The 19155-nt window shown below is 38.2% G+C and overlaps 1 protein-coding gene across 2 annotated transcripts in view; it reads right to left on the reverse strand.

The window, feature by feature from the left end:
• The window catches only part of MGAT4A (alpha-1,3-mannosyl-glycoprotein 4-beta-N-acetylglucosaminyltransferase A), a 109609-nt gene that overhangs the window by 20812 nt on the left and 69642 nt on the right, over positions 1 to 19155 (reverse strand). For both annotated transcript variants that reach the window (XM_082851821.1, XM_082851820.1), the window contains exons 6-8: positions 5298 to 5344; positions 4399 to 4512; positions 2571 to 2646 (exon numbers count right to left, since the gene is read on the reverse strand). In XM_082851821.1, the coding sequence (XP_082707947.1) occupies positions 2571 to 2646; positions 4399 to 4512; positions 5298 to 5344 (237 nt within the window). The remainder of the gene's footprint in view (positions 1 to 2570; positions 2647 to 4398; positions 4513 to 5297; positions 5345 to 19155) is intronic.

Here is a 19155-nt window from a genome sequence, read left to right on the forward strand (position 1 = left end):
TCACCCAATGTCTACTGAGCTTTGATTATGTTCCATACACAGTACTAAACCCTGGGAACCCACCAGTGAACAGAAAAGACAGGTTTTACACCCTCAGAGCTTGTAGGGAAGCCAGAGGGAAAACCAGACAAAGCACAAAGCCCCGCTGGCACCTAACCTTGCTTTCCCAAAGAAGAGATGCCCACACTCACACGCAAACATTGGCCATGGACGCCCAAAGGAAAGATGACCCCCAATACCAGGTACTTCCAAGCTTTTCCAATAAGTAGATTAAAAAACAAGCTTGGAATAGAGATGCAGACGTAGGGAACACACGTGTGGACATGGCGGGACTCTCATGCTACCCTTTACATCCTCAGCCACCTCCCTCCTCTCCCCCCTTCCTAGCCTCTGGTAACCAAGAGTGTTCTCCATCTCCATAATTTTGTCATTTCAAGAATGCCATATAGGGACCTCCCTGTTGGCACAGTGGTTAGGAATCCGCCTGCCAATACAGGGGACACAGGTTCGATCCCTGGTCCGGGAACATCCCACATGCCGCGCAGCAACTAAGCCCACACGTCACAACTACTGAGCCTGTGCTCTAGAGCCCGTGAGCCACAACTACTGAGCCCTCATGCCACAACTACTGAAGCCCACGCACCTAGAGCCCGTGCTCCGCGACAAGAGAAGCCACTGCAATGAGAAGCCCGTGCACTGCAATGAAGAGTAGCCCCTGCTCGCTGTAACTAGAGAAAACCTGCACGCAGCAACAAAGACCCAACACAGCCAAAATAAATAAATTAATTAAATAAATTAATTTTTAAAAAAAGTCTTGGGTAGGATACACACCCAACATATGCAATCTTGAAGTCATGTCCCTGGGATAATTATGAAGTCTGGATTACAATAGTTTGTACATCATAATGAACTCACTGAGAGAATTCTATACATTATGTAAAGACCTGAAGGTAAAGCAACTCCCTCTTTTCTGAGGCATAATTTTTGGGCAAATAGGGTAATTTTAAGAATGTTCAGTGGATCCATATGTGAAAGACCTGAAAAGCTGGTAGCAATCTTAATGACCAACAATAAGATCATCGTGATAGCTGAATAATGGTACTTCAAGAAGCAATTAAAAATTATACCAATCTATAATTACTGGCATATAAAGGTGTCTACAGTATGTTAAATGACAGCAAAACAGGCTTTAAGACAGTATGCACAGTACACTCCTGTTATAAAAAGGGTTGTATTAAATGAGTTAATATGTGAAAAACATAAATTTTAAAGAACAATGCCTGACACATGGTAAGTATGCAATAAATGTTAGTTCATAGCAGCTGTTATTGTTATAATACATCATATATTGACCCTGTTAGGGGAAGTTTTCCTTACCATCCTCTTCCTTAACCCCCATCCTTTTCTCAATTTTTAAATATTAACTTTTCCTACACTCCCCCCAAAAGCTTTAAGGTTCCATTAATTCTTCCCTTGGAGGAAAATTGGAAACAAATTTTAAAAGTGATATAGCTACACTTTTAAATTCTCTCTATAAAGTTCTTGACCATAATGTAAATATTTATATACTGGCCCTAGAACAAAGAGCAAGGTTCAAGTACCATAATAGTTGGTATACATTAAAATAAAATGCTGTGAAATTATTATTTTAAAACTAAAATCAGACTTCTCTAATGTATTTAGAGGAAATGTACTACCTATATCTAGGATATTGTGTTTTTTTATATGCACAGCTGTTGCATCCTGTTATAGACAATGTTGCACTCTATCATCATTTCCATTTTCCATCCTGTGAACCAAGGAAGGGTTCACGCACACTTGAATGCAGCTGGCTCGAGGTACAATGTCAAAGGAGACAAAGTCTGCCCTCAAGAAGTCCACCTTCCCAGGTGATGTCAACCTCTTTTCTTCCTTCTCTCCCTCCCCAGCCCCTGCCAACAGCTGCTTAATCATGTCCTTCCTGTTCAGGGACCAGGGCTGCTTCTTGCCACTCTCATCCAAACATCCACCCAGGAAAGGATCTAATAAACTTTTTATACTGGAAAAAAAAACAATTGACAGGCTTCGTGTGCCATATACCTCTCAGGGGTATTTGCATTTTGAACAAGGGATAAAGACGTTTGGTTAAAGAAGTGAAATTCCAGTGGTGAAATTTAAGCTTAAAGGTTTGAAAGAAATAAGAGCTTCCTAGAATTATTTAAGTTGTTGCCTACCTGGCTAACTTAAAACCCTTATCATGATGGACTTACTGTTTTAGCCATGCTGCTAAAAGTTGCACCATTAGAACTAAATGTCAACTTTATTATCTTCAGTACAAATGAAAATGTATTGAAGTGCACAAAACAACTATTTACCATAAGACCACCAAAATAATTATGAGCTAAGCCAGCGAGTGGAACTGCAGAGCCCATGTTCTCAGTGATGTGATCAACCCTTCTGCTCTGGCACACTGTTAGGATCTTATATATTTTAGAGGGTTTATGCTTTCAAAACTTCGTTTTAATGAAAATATACCCTTCATATTACTTTTCCTTTAAAAGTGTGAAAAAAAAAACCAAACACACACTTACCTGGATGTAATATGTGCCCTTTTCCTGCGCATACATCATTAGAAAACAATAATCGAGGTTTTGCTTTGTTCTCCATCTGAAATAAAAATTTTCAAAAAAAGTTAGGGACTTCCCTGGTGGCGCAGTGGTTAAGAATCCACCTGCCAATGCAGGGGACACGGATTTTATCCTTGGCCCGGGAAGATCCCATATGCAGCTGAGCAACTAAGCCTGTGTGCCACAACTACTGAGCCTGCGCTCTAGAGCCCGAGAGCCACAACTACTGAGCCTGCGTGCCATAACTACTGAGGCCCACACGCCTAGAGCCCGTGCTCCGCAACAAGAGAAGCCAGTGCAATGAGAAGATCGCGCACCACAATGAAGAGTAGCCCCCGCTCGCCACAACTAGAGAAAGGCTGTGCGCAGCAACGAAGACCCAACGCAGCCAAAAAATAAAAATAAAAATAAGTTAGGAATCAGACTCAAAGTTAGCAAAATAAGGTTAGATGTATACTATTTTATAATATATAAAATATTTTATAATATATACATATGCAATATATACATCACATATTGTATACACGATATTATATATATACCCAATGTATAGTTATGTATTAGAAAGATAGGTAGATAGATAAATAGATGGATGGATCTCACACATACAGGATATATCCACTTAGGAGAGAGTGAATGAGAATTCACTCTTCCCTAATGAAGTCTTTATCGAAATATATTCTCAAAAACACTAATCCTCAAGGTGTCCTGAGGAAGAAAGGAGTCTAATGTCAAGTAAGTTTGGGAAGAACACATATTCCTCTTCTAGAGACGTACTAGTAATATTAGAGGCATTTAAACATTCAGCAGTAAATACATTTGTTGAAAAAAAGTTTTTAATCCAATATTTTCCAAATTGTCTTGACCACAGCCCCCTTTTCCCGTAATATCTTAATGTCTCTAGGAACTAGTGCTTCACATACAGGTAAAAATGCTTTAAAAACCCAAAACATCATATTAAAATTTACAATATTAGGTCCTTTTGGTGAATTCTTGGCAGGCTACAGAAACACACTGACCAATGTGAAAAAGAGAAGTGGTTTTTCTAAAAGCCAGTTTTTAAAAAAAGCACACAATAAAATAAAAGCTTTGAACCACTAAGTAAACTTCTCCAGAAAATACCTTACAAGCTGATATGAACTTATTGAGTCTATCCAGAGTTTTTTTCAAACAAATTCGATCCTAAATTTTTAAAATAACATTATATTTATTGAGAGATAATTAACCAATTATAGGGACAAATCTGTTTTTGTGACAAATTAACAACTCAAGAAATACAATAAATCTCTTCCCAACACAATGTTTTTGTCCCTTTTTCTGGTTATAGGCAATCCCAAAATAATGCCAGTATCTCTTAGCTTACTTTGTCTTTAACAACAACACAAGGAAAGTTTTCCTTTCAATTTTAGAGATTCAGAGATAAATAAATTCAACTGACTAATGATTTTATTGCAATACAATTCTGCACAAGAGTATTATTGTTTTTATCACTTTTATTGGATCTGTTTTCATTTATGTTACATACAGACATGAGATTTCTATCTGGACTAAGTTTTGAGTTATACTGAATATACTCTTAAGAAAAGTTATAACAACACAGAGCAGCACGGTCATAAAATTCATTAGGTTTACCAAATTCAACCTCTCATCAGAAACTCCACAGAATTTCCAATAAAATAATCAAAAAGTCATTAGCTCTCAACTAATTAGCTCAACCCTAAAATGAGTTAAGCTTCGATAAACAAGGATGACATTTATTACCTATTATACTCACAAGGGTGCACAGGCTTACCTTATTCTTTCTTTAGAATCTCCAAATGTCTCCTTTAAGTTTGTCAAGTCAGGATAATAGCTTTCAGGAGGTGATATTATTTCCACCAAGCCAGAACTGATTTCTTTAGAAAATCTATCATGAGAAAGGTTGGCTGAGTTATTTAAGTTCTGTGGGATTTTATATCTTAACGATCAACTTATATGTATAACATAAAAATACATTAAAAAAATCTCTGGTTTTAGCATATTGATAGACAAAGGTAGAGGCACATTATCTTAAACAAGGACATTTGCTTCTCTTTTGTCTTTCCTTTTAAAGTAAAAGATATGTCTTTTGGGGGCAACAAGAGATACATTTCAGTGAAGAAACCCATATCAGGACTAATTTCATGACACTGCTCTTAAAACTACAAAGGCAATATTATAAAAACTAATGGTATCTGCAACTTACTAAGCTGTCCATCTGTTATCTGCTATGCGCCCCACTCACAATAAACTGTTAATAAACCTTTGCAGATTTTTAGACATAGTTTAGCACTGAGGTTTGAAACTGCTACCTGACTAGCTGTCCTGACAGCAGAAATTTTTTTTCTTGCTAAACAGAGGGTGAAAGATTTAAGTGATCTCATATGACTCTCTATTCACTGTCTTCAAGATTAAAAATTGTTGTTTGGTAGTGTTACATATATATGACATTCAAGTCTTTTCCAAAATGAAATACACCAATGTATCCCATCAGATAACTTGATATATATACACATACTTTATGATAATATAAAAGACCAATGATAGGTGGTCCAGTGAACACTGAACTCCACAGAAAAAATGAACTGTAAAAGAAGGTGTTTTCTTTTAGCAAAAAGCCAAGAGATAATAGTAAATAGAATATTTTCATTTCCATAATTAAGAAGAACTTACTCTTTCTCCAGGTTGGCTACAACACCATTTACATAATCAATATCTGTCTGGGAGAGAAAAAAACAATTATACCAACATTCATGTTTTTATATTTTTCCTTTATATTTTATTTAACTTTTAATTCTGAACTCAAAATTAAATAAATGATTAAAACATTCAATGAAAACATGAAATTTTCAGACAACTTATGGGATTTGCACTTCTGTATTCTACTGTATTGCACTGCTATATATCGCTGAGTACTAACCAATACAATAAGCAGATTCTTAAGTTTTTATTGTTTTCAATTGTCTATGTTCAATTCAGTAGAAAAAAGTGAGCACAGAAACTATTTCTACTTCTTCTGCAACATCCAAACTGTAAGTAGTGAATAAATAACAGATGCAGAACGCTATAGGGCAAGATTTTTCCACTTGGAATCATAAAACCAAGGCTCCAGATTTGCCTCTCTAGCTTCTGGCCTGTACAATCTAAAGAAAGTCACTCTCTGAGCCTCAGTTTCCTATCCTATTTAAAGAAAAAGGGGGGGGGGAGGTTTTGGAGGAAATAATACCTCAGACACTATGACATTACATGATAAAGCTATGTAATAAAAAGCAGTGTTATTCTGTATTATTGTTATTATTTTATTATTAAGCTGATAATGAGAACCCAAGTCAAGAGTACTTTAATCAGTCAGAAAAAAACGTTTATCAAACCTGTGAACTTCTCAATTATATATACAAGTAGAGAGCCAATACTCCCGACCAATTTTAACTACAGTGACAACTTAAAATGCTCAACTGTTAGAAAGAATCAACGATATCTCTAGTACAATCTATGTTATAAAGACTGCGAAAACACTTAATATTTGAGGAAGATAAGCTTTACCTTTTTGGTTTAACACTGGAAATTACAAAACTACTGAATTATAAAAAGTTGTTTTAGAGGAGGCTTTTTGGAAAAGTATTTTAACTTTAATTTCTGTTAATTGAAAGTAATTCCTATTTTAATTGTTAAAGATGTAGGAGTGAGACAACTTATTAAGACCATATCCTTCAAACTCTTAAAGAACTATGGAAACACAACTAGCACACAGCTCAAAACCCTCCGTCCTTCCCCTACGTAAACCCAAACACATCCTACCATTCATCAGGCTATGATTTTAGAGAACATAATCAAGTCTGGTTTATATAACCTTTAATGAGTTTAGTAATACCCGAAATTCAATTTGATAAGCATTTATTGAGAGCCAGTGATTTGCCTAGCCAAGGAAACAAGAATACAGATGAACAAGTCCAGCTCCCTGTCCAGTAAGCTATCCAAGAGGGCGGCCAACAAGAATACAGCTGAACAAGTCCAGCTCCCTGTCCAGTAAGCTATCCAAGAGGGCGGCCAAGAAGAATTATGTGAACATAGATCTATTATGTAATGTATAATAAAATTTATGAAATGCAAAGTGATCCATATCTAAAACTACAGATAATCCTTATGTTGCATGTTAACTGACGCAACTAGCAAAAGATTCACTTAAGCGACGGTAACTGGTGTCACCATTATATACCAGAAGCGATCCTACCTGCTATCAGCCAAGGGAGTGGTTGTGGGGCTCCTCTGAAGAAAGTAAACATGTAACTGGCCTGGAAACACACAGCCAGGCCAGTCTTCGTCCCCATTCAGGCCTCTACTTGCCTCTCTCCAACTCTTAAATGTTGGCCATAAGACAGGAAGTCTCTGAGATGTTGGGGGCTTCACTGCTTTAAATTAAAAGAACGCTTTTTCCTGAAATCTTTTTTAAAGGTCTGTGGAGACTTTTTAAAAGGTACTATTTTTGTTTTTACTCCCATTTCTCTAGGAGGTGGGTCAAAAAGGATCTTGCTATGATTTATGTCCTAGAGTGTTCTGCCTATGTTTTCCTCTAAGAGTTTGATAGTGTCTGGCCTTACATTTAGGTCTTTAATCCATTTTGAGTTTATCTTTGTGTATGGTGTTAGGGAGTGTTCTCGTTTCATTCTTTAACGTGTAGCTGTCCAGTTTTCCCAGCACCGCAAAAATTAAAAAAATGGGACCTAATGAAACTTAAAAGCTTTTGCACAGCAAAGGAAACCATAAACAAGACGAAAAGACAACCCTCAGGAGAAAATATTTGCAAATGAAGCAACTGACAAAGGATTAATCTCCAAAATATACAAGCAGCTCATGCAGCTCAATATAAAAACAAACAAACAACCCAATCCAAAAATGGGCAGAAGACCTAAACAGACAATTCTCCGAAGAAGATATACAGATTGCCAACAAACACATGAGAGGATGCTCAACATCACTAATCATTAGAGAAATGCAAATCAAAACTACAATGAGATATCACCTCACACCAGTCAGAATGGCCATCATCAAAAAATCTACAAACAATCAACGTCAGAGAGGGTGTGGAGAAAAGGGAAGCTCTTGCACTATTGATGGGAATGTAAATTGATACAGCCACTGTGGAGAACAGTATGGAGGTTCCTTAAAAACTACAAATAGAACTACCATATGAGCCAGCAATCCCACTCCTGGGCATATACCCTGAGAAAACCATAATTCAAAAAGTGTCATGTACCACAATGTTCACTGCAGCTCTATTTACAATAGCCAGGACATGGAAGCAACCTAAGTGTACACTGACAGATGAATGGATAAAGAAGATGTACACATATATACAATGGAGTATAACTCAGCAATAAAAAGAAATGAAATTGAGTTATTTGTAGTGAGGTGGATGGACCTAGAGTCTGTCATACAGAGTGAAGTATGTCAGAAAGAGAAAAACAAATACCGTATGCTAACACATATATATGGAATATAAAAAACAAAAAAGTTCTGAAGAACCTAGGGGCAGGATAGAAATAAAGACACAGACATAGAGAATGGACTTGAGGACATGGGGAGGGGGAAGTGTAAGCTGGGACGAAGTGAGAGAGTGGCATGGTCATATATACACTACCAAATGTAAAATAGATAGCTAGTGGGAAGCAGCCACATAGCACAGGGAGATCAGCTCGGTGCTTTGTGACCACCTAGAGGGGTGGGATAGGGAGGGTGGGAGGGAGGGAGATGCAAGAGGGAAGAGATATGGGGATATATGTATATGTATAACTGATTCACTTCGTTATAAAGCAGAAATTAACACACCATTGTAAAGCAGTTATACTCCAATAACGATGTTAAAAAAAAAAGGTAATATTGTCCTCCAATTCTGAGAACATATCTGTGAATCTATAAATGAGATATGTATATTCTTAGGGTATGTGAGTGATAATGATTGGGACAGGTGGGAAAAAGAGTAGACATACACAGCAAAAGAAGAAAGAGTATTCCCCCCAACCCCCAGAAAAAGCGTCTTCTTCATGGTTAAGTAAAATTAAATTTTTTAAATTAAAACTAAAGGATTTATTAATACATACTTCAACATGGATGAACCTTGAAAACACTGTGCTAAGTGAAAGAAGCCAGTCACAAAGGACCACACATTTTATAACTGCACTTATATAAAATGTCCAGTATTTTAAAACTACCTATAGAGACAGAAAGTAGATTAGTGGTGGTCTAGGGCTGGAGGGAGAGCAGTATTAATGGGTAATGGCTAAGGGGTTCAGAAATTTCTCTTTGAGGTGATGAAAATCTTTCAGAAATTGATTAAGATGATGCCTACAGAACTCTGGCTTTAAATAGGTGAGTTGTATGTTATGTGAATTCCAAAAAATAAATAAATAAATAATCAAAAACTAAGAGATAGAAAAAAGTTAAATGTAAAAAAAAAGTATTTCAGATTGTGCATACAGAACTATGGGTCAAGCAGCTTCTCTTAGGGATGTATAAGGAAAAGTTTAAGAAGCATAAAAGCAGGTTCAAGTAAGTCACTAATACTGACACCAATTCATCAGCATAGAGTCATACACACGTAACAATTCAACATATACACTTGGCTTAAGAATCAATTTTACCAGTAGTATATAAATTAGATGACATGACAGTAATAAATTCCAACCTTCACTCTAAATCAGTAATTTATAAAGTCCAACTGGAAAAGAAATAATTCTTTGCCAAATGTCACGGCAGTCAGGAAACTATAACAAAGTCATATGATTTCAGGGGAACTTTCAATTAAAATCAATATATAAAATAACACATCACTTTTGAATATGCTATAGCTGTTGTGTTCAGTAATACTGCAAAGAACAAATATGTGAAATAGAAATGAGTGAAAAGATATTTTTAGAAATAAATCATAGAGATTTATTTCTAACGGCCCAAAGAATAAAACAGAAAGTTAGAGGCAACCTCCTATGAAAGATAAACAAATGTTACAAATGTCAGAAACTTTAAACAGTTACCAGTTGTAAGACAGTTACCCAAACGAAAAAGGAAGAAATTTTAAGCACTAGATCAAAAAAGAACATAAAATTAAGAGGACTGAATTTTAACTAACTTGAAGGTAAAAACTGATTTTTAAAAATGTCCTTTATATGTAAATTTACTATCTTCTTTCCAATCATTTCATTCCACAAATATTTACTTGGTGTCTACACCGTAATTGGGGATATTTATATCCGTATCATATCCATATCATCAAGCTCTGAGTTTAGATTAGCAAATAAAATAGACAAGATCTCTGCCTTGTGAAATTTAAAATTTGTGGAAGATGCAGCCCATAAAGAAAACCAAAATTATATATATATATATATATATGTATTTATAACTGAATATTTATTAAGTGCTATATAACTAGTATACAATAATAGAGAAAAGGAAGCAACCTATTTAAACACGATAGTCAAAGAAAGTCTGAAGATGTGACATCTGAGCCCAAATCTGATACATATTGCTATTCAAATCGACAAAAATAAACAGAAAATACTAAAAGGAATATTGTAAATTAATTGATATGTTAATTAGGGCTTTGCCTCTGCCCTTAGACAGGGTATGTGCAAGATAATCCACTGGAATAGATCACAGCGTAGAATTTTCTATTTTGTACATATTTTAGGGGGTATAATATGCTATTATTATACACATGTACAGACTGGGGGGTGCTGCTCAATGCAGTGCTGAGCAGGAAAGCTGGGCTTGCACAGCTGTGCTGGAAAGTACAAGTCCTGGTGAGACAGGAAGGTTGAATTAACCAAACAGGCCACCAAGCGGTCACTGGAAATAGGCCATAAAAATAAGGATGGGGCTTCCCTGGTGGCGCAGTGGTTGAGAGTCTGCCTGCCAATGCAGGGGACGCGGGTTCGTGCCCCGGTCCGGGAAGATCCCACATGCCGCGGAGCGGCTGGGCCCGTGAGCCATGGCCGCTGAGCCTGTGCGTCCAGAGCCTGTGCTCCGCAACGGGAGAGGCCACAACAGTGAGAGGCCTGTGTACCGCAAATAATAATAATAATAATAAGGACGATATCCACCACCTTTGCTGGTTATCTTCTAAATAAACTCTGATGGCTTTATATCACTCGGTTGATAGCTCTGTTCCAAGTCTTCCCTATCCTTGTTCCTAGGGGCTAAATTTTCTTCTAGTTATGGGTCACTTTTTTGGGGGCTCCTTGGCATACTGGTTAACAATAACAATTTTTTATTTGATACTGGACATTACAAATGGACACCGCTGAGTGTCCTGATTTTGCTTTCTTCTTTTAGAAAGCGCTGAGCTTTATCCCAGCAGACAGTTATTTGTGGGTCAGTTGATCCTTAAAGGCCTCTAAGCTTTGCTGGGGTGGATTGAGAATAACCACTTCAAGGCTGACCACTTCCTTTGGCGTCTCTACTGAACGCCCTGGGTTATCACCAGGGGCTTACCGTTCTGGCTGGTCAACCTCATCCTACATGAGCAAAGGGATATGGTCAGGTTACAGCTCCCTGATCATCCTTTTTCCAAACCTGTGGAGCTTCACCCTGTGTATGTGGGTCCCCACCCAACAAAGACTCAAAGGCACCATCATTTTCTGTTCAGCGTCTCTGTTCTGAAACTCTGTTCTGCAATTTCCAGCTGCTCTCTTCGGGATTCCCCTTCCTGCAACGTGATCTGGAAATATCTCCAGGCAGAAAGTTGGGACAATCGTGGTGCTCATTTCTCTCTCTCAGGGAATCACATCCTGCACAGCCTGCTGTCCACTGTCTGAGAACAACTCGATGGTATATTTTGTCTACCTTTTTAATTGCTTATAGCACGAAGGTAAGTCCAGTCCTTATTAACTCCATCATGGCTGGAAGCAGACGTCTTTTTTTTTTTTTTTTTTTTTTGTGGTACACGGGCCTCTCACTGTTGTGGCCTCTCCCGTTGCGGAGCACAGCCTCCGGATGCACAGGCTCAGTGGCCATGGCTCACGGGCCCAGCCGCTCCGTGGCATGTGGGATCTTCCCGGACCAGGGCACAAACCCACGTCCCCTGCATCGGCAGGCGGACTCTCAACCACTGCGCCACCAGGAAAGCCCGAGAGGTCATTTTTATATAATAAAGAACCAATGGGAATTCCAGAAAGAGAATGTGTACAAGCGACAAATCAAAAGGACTAAAATGACAGGCCTGTGCCAGAACGGAGCTGGCAGCTCATACTAAATTTTGTTTCCCTAGGGGTCCAAGGAAAAGCTATTCCTATACACCTAGTGCTTGGTTTAAGTTCTTTAAATTCAGTGCAGATGTACCAACTAAGGCTAACAAATACCACAGTTAGCTTGTAGTTTCTAAAATAGTCAAGCTGTTCAAAGATAAAAGTAAGAAAGCGGAAGTGAAAAGGACACACAAGTGAAAAAAAGAAACCTACTTCTTCATTTTCAATATATCTCTCATAGCCTTTCTTCCTTTCCTTCTCCTAACAGTCAGCTGATGCTACAGCAACAGTTCTCAAACTTTTGTGATCAGAACCCATTCAGTTCAAAATATGTTCCTAGTTTGATGACTTCTCACCACCTCCAAGCCTAGCCTGGATTATTACAAGTTTTCTAAGTAGCCTCCTCGCTTCTGCCCTTTCCAAAGCAGCCACTGTGATCCTTTTAAAAGATGAGTTATACCAAAAATGCATAACTGCAATCTAATCATGAGAAAACATCAGACAGACCTAAATTGAGACATTCTACAAAATAACTGACTAGTACTCATGAAAAGTCTCCGAGTTCATGAAACACAAGAAAAGACTGAGGAGCTGTCAAAGATAGGAGGAAATTGGACTTCCCGGGTGGCACAACGGTTAAGAATCCGCCTGCCAATGCAGGGGACACGGGTTTGAGCCCTGGTCTGGGAAGATCCCACATGCCGCGGAGGAACTAAGCCTGTGCGCCACAACTACTGAGCCTGCGCTCTAGAGCCCACGAGCTACAACAATGAGCTACAACTACTGAGCCTGCATGCCGCAACTACTGAAGTCCGCGCGCCTAGAGCCCGTGCTCCGCAACAAGAGAAGCCACCGCAATGAGAAGCCCGCGCACCGCAACAAAGAGTAGCCCCTGCTCACCACAACTAGAGAAAGCCCGTGCGCAACAACGAAGACCCAACACAGCCAAAAGTAAATAAATAAATATTTTTTAAAAAAGGAGGGAATTAAGGAATCAGAACAACTAAATGTGGTGTGATATTTTGGATTGTACACTGGAACAGACGACCTTAGGTGGAAAAACGTGGAATGTGAATAATGTCTACAGTTTGGCTAATAGTATTATATCAATGTTCATTCCCTGGTCTTGATTATTTGGCTACATAAGTTGTTAACATTAGAGCAGTGAAGGGAATACTCTGCATTACTTCTGCAACTTTTCTGCAAATCTAAGTTATTTCAAAATAAAGTTTTTTAAAGTGCCTTCAAAGAAAAAAAACGTTAAGTCAAGTGTCTTCTCTACTTGAAACCCTCAAATGGCTTTCCAGATTAGCAGTTCACAAGACAGACCCACTCCCTGTTTTCATAAAGTAAAATTTTATTGGAACACAACCCCATCCTTTCATTTACGTGGTGTGTCTGGTGTTTTCGGGGCTACTACAGCAGAGTTGAACAGTTGCAACAGAGACTGTGTGGCCTGCAAAGCCTAAAATATTTGTCATGTGGCCCTTTACAAAAAAACTTGGCCACAGTTTCCTGACTGAGGGTAAAAGCAAAGTTCTCATGATGGCCTGTGGTGTGCTCAGTAATCTGGCCCAACCTGCTCCTCCTCTGCCGACCTCCTGCTGCTAAGCCCCTCACCTTTTCTGCTCCAGCCACACAGGCGTCTCCTTGCTGTTTCACAAAATGTGCCCAGCAGTGCTCTCATGTGAGGGCCTTGGCACGTGCTGTTCGTCTGCTTGGACTGTGCAACTCTTGCACCCTTCAGGTCTTTGCCCAAGTGTCCTGACCACTCTGATAAACCATCCCTTGGCAACCCTGTACCCCCTTTCTTATGTACTCTGATTTATTCTCCACAGCGTTCTCTACCATCTAACACATCATACATTTGTTTTTTATCTGTCCTTCTCTACAATGTAAGCTTCATGGGGTAGAGGCTTTTATTAGATGATATGGCTAACACCGCTGCGTCAGTAAATATTTGTTGAATTACAAGCAAGTGTTATAAGATATTATATATACATATCTGTATATATGTGTGTATATATATATACACTTTCTTCCTGACTGGCATTTCTGTGATTTATAACCAATGCATAAGTAAACATCTTAAAATCTGCCTTCTAAAAAAATTACAGGCCAAAATACTACTGAAGCACGAAGACAGTCATCTGTGATTTAAAATCAAGAATAGAAACAACTAATAACTAGACAGATCATCAGCAAGTCTGCAGAGGACTTGAACAACACTACCAACCAACTTGACCTAACAGGCATCTATAAAACACTCCTCTAGACAACAGCAGAATCCATTCTTTTTAAACCACACGGAACCTCATCAGGGTAGACCATACACAAGTCCATAAATAAGTATTTATAAATTTAAAAGGTCTGAAATCATGCAAAGTTTATACTCTGACTACAATGGAGCTGAATTAGAAATCAAACAAGAGAAGGAAGTTTGGGAAATACACAAATAGATAAAAATTAAACAACACATTTCTAAATAAACCATGAGTAAAAGAAGTAATTACAAGGGGATTTAGAAAGTATTTTGATCTGAATGAAAATTAAAACTTGACATATCAAAATGTATGGGAAGCAGCTAAACTGGTACTCAGAAGGGAGAGTTAGAGCTCTAAACTGCCTATATTAGGAAAAGAAACTCTCTAACCAATAATCCGAGTGTTCACCTTAAAAATATAGAAAAAGAAAAGTAAACGAAACTAAGAGTAAGCAAAAGGAAGGAAATAGTAAAGAGTGGAAATGAATGACATAGGAAAATAGAGGAATAATAAACAAGGTCCTACCATATAGCACAGGAAACTATATTTAGTATTCTCAGATAAACCATAATGGAAAAACATATGAAAAAATGTATATATATATATATATATATATATAACTGAGTCACTTTGCTGTACAGCAGTAGTTAACACATTGTAATTCAACTACAGTTCAATAAAAAAAATTAAATTAATAATGAAAAATAGAGAAATGATAAAGTTAATAAAACTAGAAGTTGGTTCTTTTTATTTTCTTTTTTCTTTTTTCGTGGTACGCGGGCCTCTCACTGCCGTGGCCCCTCCCGTTGCGGAGCACAGGCTCCGGATGCGCAGGCTCAGCGGCCATGGCTCACGGGCCCAGCCGCTCCGCGGCACGTGGGATCCTCCCGGACCGGGGCACAAACCCGTGTCCCCCGCATCGGCAGGCGGACTCTCAACCACTGTGCCACCAGGGAAGCCCTAGAAGTTGGTTCTTTGACAAGATCCAAAAAAAAAATGATAATCAACTGAATAGTATCACCAGAAGTTTTTCTACTTTACCTGATGGCCAGCCAGCTGGAGCTGAAAGACCTAAAAGATCTCACTGGGGGAGCCAGTGGGGAAGAGAAAGAAAGGAAAATGGCGGTAGGGGTAGGAAGAATGAAGACAGGAAACTGCTGTCTAGCAAATTAACCTTGAGGAACTATTGGACTCTCAGCCATGTGCATATATAGCTAATAAATATTTTTTTCAAAAGGAAAGACAAGGGTACAGAAAAAAATATTCCCGTGTAATGCCAGACTACAAGTTAAGGGCACGAGCCACCGTCTAATGGATTTTTTTAAAGATTTCTAATATCCTTCAGTACCTTCCTCACTTTAGTTCAACGAGTAAAAGAATACTTAGAATGAAATCTGTTCTTTTGCCTCTATTAAGAAAGATGACAAAAAGGTAAGTATGAGAGTTTGAGAAAACGTAAGTACAGAGAGGGCGACTGTTTCTGAGGCTACTGTACTTCTCAGGGGCTTTGGGGTGGAGAAAAGTTCCAAAGCATTCAGGTAACTAACCCCTGGCTGAAAGCACCACTAAAGGGTCTAACCAGAAAAGACTAAACCACTCATACAGAGTTCACCCAGGAACACAGCACTGACATTACACACAATCACCAATGAGAAACAGTTACGAAACTGCAAACTCCATTTTCAGTAAGACCAAAATTAATAACCAAAATTCTCAAACTCAGAAGGAATCCAGTTTGGTTCCAATAACCCGAGGTAATGTGCAGAACCGTGCAGAGTAGTTATAGTTGCAGGAAGCAGCCCGACTCTGTAGCAGCTACAAAGACATGGTCTGATCAAGGAAAATAAACAAAACACATAACACACACACACAGTTAGTCTGGAACACTACTCTGTCCCTCCTTCAATGATGATTCATAAAAAAGGAGCCAACACAGCAACTACAGAAAAACGTAAGAAAAAAAGGAGAGCTTCAACAAAACCTATGAACAAAAACAACAAAAGCTACACTTGACAGCAACAAAATAGGTGAGAAATTGTGACCAAATATTTCCTCAGTAATTGAAAACAAAAAACACCCCATTGAAGCAGTTGCTGTGGTGAAGCAATTCCAGAGAGCAGAAATGATTGTAATCATTTAAAAATATACATGGAAATGCAAAAGATCTAAAATATCTAAAGCAATCTTGAAAAGAACAAAGTTGGAGGACTTAATCCTACCCGTCTTCAATACTTCAAAGCTACAGTAATCAAGATACTGAGGAATTTGCATAAGGATCAATGCACAGATTAATGGAACAGAACAGAAAAAAGACCCACACTTATAGGGTCACTGGATTTTCAACAAAAGCACCAAAGCAATCCAATGGGGAAAGGAAAGTGTTTCAATAACTGGCTATGGGAGAAAATGACATCTATATAAAAAACAGTGAACTTTAACATGACCAAAAATTAACTTGAGATAGATCACAGACCTAATGCACAAGTTAAAACATGAAGCTTTCAGAGAAGGAAATCTTTATGATTTGGGGGTAAGCAAGGGTTTCTCAGGTCATGGAGAGAAAGAGTCATAAAAGGCAATATTGACAAATTAGACTTCATCAAAATTTAAAACTTCTGCTCGCCAAGACAAGGCAAAAACATGAATAGACTTCCACAGATTGGGAGAAAATATTCACAAATCATGTATTTGACAAAAGAATGGTATCCAGTATACACAAAGAACTCTGAAAAACTCAATACCACCACCACACAATTTTTTTAAACGGGCAGAGTTTTGAAGACATTTTACAATAGAAAATAAAATAGATTAATGATGGATAGAGATGCGATAAATGAAAGTACTAAAACATTGGTAGAATCTAGGTAGGATGTAAACAGGTATTTACTGTAAAATTCTTTCGATTTTGTTGTATGTCTTAAAAGTTTCATAATAAAAAACACCATTCAAAAGTCCTTTCTTGAACTTAAAGAAGACTTGACTCCATACCTAAAGAACATATCCTGTGCCAGGGAAAAATGATCTGCAATGGTTAAAATCAAGACATAGTATACCAAAATTACTAGGCTTTAAAGATAAAAAAAGAATCTTTTGGGCAACCAAGCAAAATATGGATTTCTTACAGCAAAAAATAAGAAAGATGGAAGGTCATCTGGCTAGCTTCAGCAATAGCACTATACCATTCCCCCATCCTCTGGAAAAAAAAAGGGGGGGGAAAGAAAGAAAGGAAACGAAATGTAACTGACGGTTTCTATACCCAAGCAAATATAAAGAGGCAGAAGATAATTTTTTTTTGCGGTACGCGGGCCTCTCACTGTTGTGGCCTCTCCCGTTGCGGAGCACAGGCTCCGGACGCGCAGGCTCAGCAGCCATGGCTCACAGGCCCAGCCGCTCCACGGCATAAGGGATCTTCCCGGACCGGGGCACGAACCTGCGTCCCCTGCATCAGCAGGCGGACTCTCAACCACTGCGCCACCAGGGAAGCCCAGAAGATAACAGTTTTGATCACATAGGACCTCAGGGAAAATTGCTCACATGGACCTTTCTTGAGGAAAATTAGAAAATGAACTTTAATCAATAGGTTTAAGTAGGTTATCAAGTGAGAATGTACTTTATGTTTATTTAGGTTTAAGCAAGTAAGTAAATATATTGTGAATCATGAGGACCAAGTTTCTCACCGTTGGAGAAAAGAGTTAAAATTAAGGAATGGGGGAGGCTAGAATGAACCCCGTGGTATTGGGTTGGACCTACAAATGGATGCACACAGGACTTACATAGATGTATATATGTGTGCATGCATGTGTATGTATGAATACATGTATTCCCTAGCTCTGCCCACTGAAAAGGTCAGAAGCAATGATCCCTCAGGAACAAGGAGCACATCTAGAACCCAGGCCATGGTTTCTATTACCATTCTCCAATAAAAGGAACCAGGTTCCTTGGGGATATAGTTGATTCTAGGACAGGGGCAGGGAAAATACAAGATAAACCTAGAACATCTTACATTGCTAGAAAATAAGAAAAAATGATGGGGCATATTGAAAGGAGAGAGTAGCCAACTCAGAGAGCTCCCAATGGCCAAATTTGGGACAATTTGAGCAACAAAGGAAAAAATTTACAGTAATATCCACAACTCCACACTGACATAAATCACTGAGAAAATAAATGAAATTGGGGAAAAGGACAGGTCTTCCTTATAGCTGAATTCCAATTAATAAATCATACAATAGTAATTACAGTAATGATAGTACAATAAATGTGCAATAGTAATTACTGCAGGCAAAAATCATCAAGGATGCTAAATTAGCTGGCAAAAACTTATGATGAGAAACAGGATATTTGCATGATCTCAAAGTATCACCCCACAAGATAGCTATGAGGTACATACAGAAAAGAGAATATTTACAGTAGAGAAATATGGCAGATGCCATCTCAATCAAGTGATGAAAGTTAACATTGCTGGCAATGAGATATATCAACATCATCTAAACATGAGGCTCTGAAAAAGAATACATCACTTCTATGGTGTTCTTACTAAAAATATACAACTTGAATTTAATCATAAAGAAATATTAAACACCTCACTACAAATATCTCAATTTCATTTCTTTTTATGGCTGAGTAATATTCCATTGTATATATGTGCCACATCTTCTTCTGATGGACCTAGAGTCTGTCATACAGAGTGAAGTAAGTCAGAAAGAGAAAAACAAATACCGTATGCTAACACATATATATGGAATCTAAGGAAAAAAAAAAAAGTCATGAAGAACCTAGGGGTAAGATGGGAATAAAGACACAGATCTACTAGAAAATGGACTTGAGGATATGAGGAGGAGGAAGGGTAAGCTGTGACAAAGTGAGAGAGTGGCGTGGACATATATACACTACCAAACGTAAAATAGATAGCTAGTGGGAAGCAGCCGCATAGCACAGGGAGATCAGCTTGGTGGTTTGTGAACACCTAGAGGTGTGGGATAGGGAGGGTGGGAGGGAGATGCAAGAGGGAAGAGATATGGGAACATATGTATC

The sequence above is a fragment of the Leucopleurus acutus genome, assembly GCF_964270905.1.
Source record: "Leucopleurus acutus genome assembly, chromosome: 12".
Classification (NCBI taxonomy): Eukaryota; Metazoa; Chordata; class Mammalia; order Artiodactyla; family Delphinidae; genus Leucopleurus; species Leucopleurus acutus.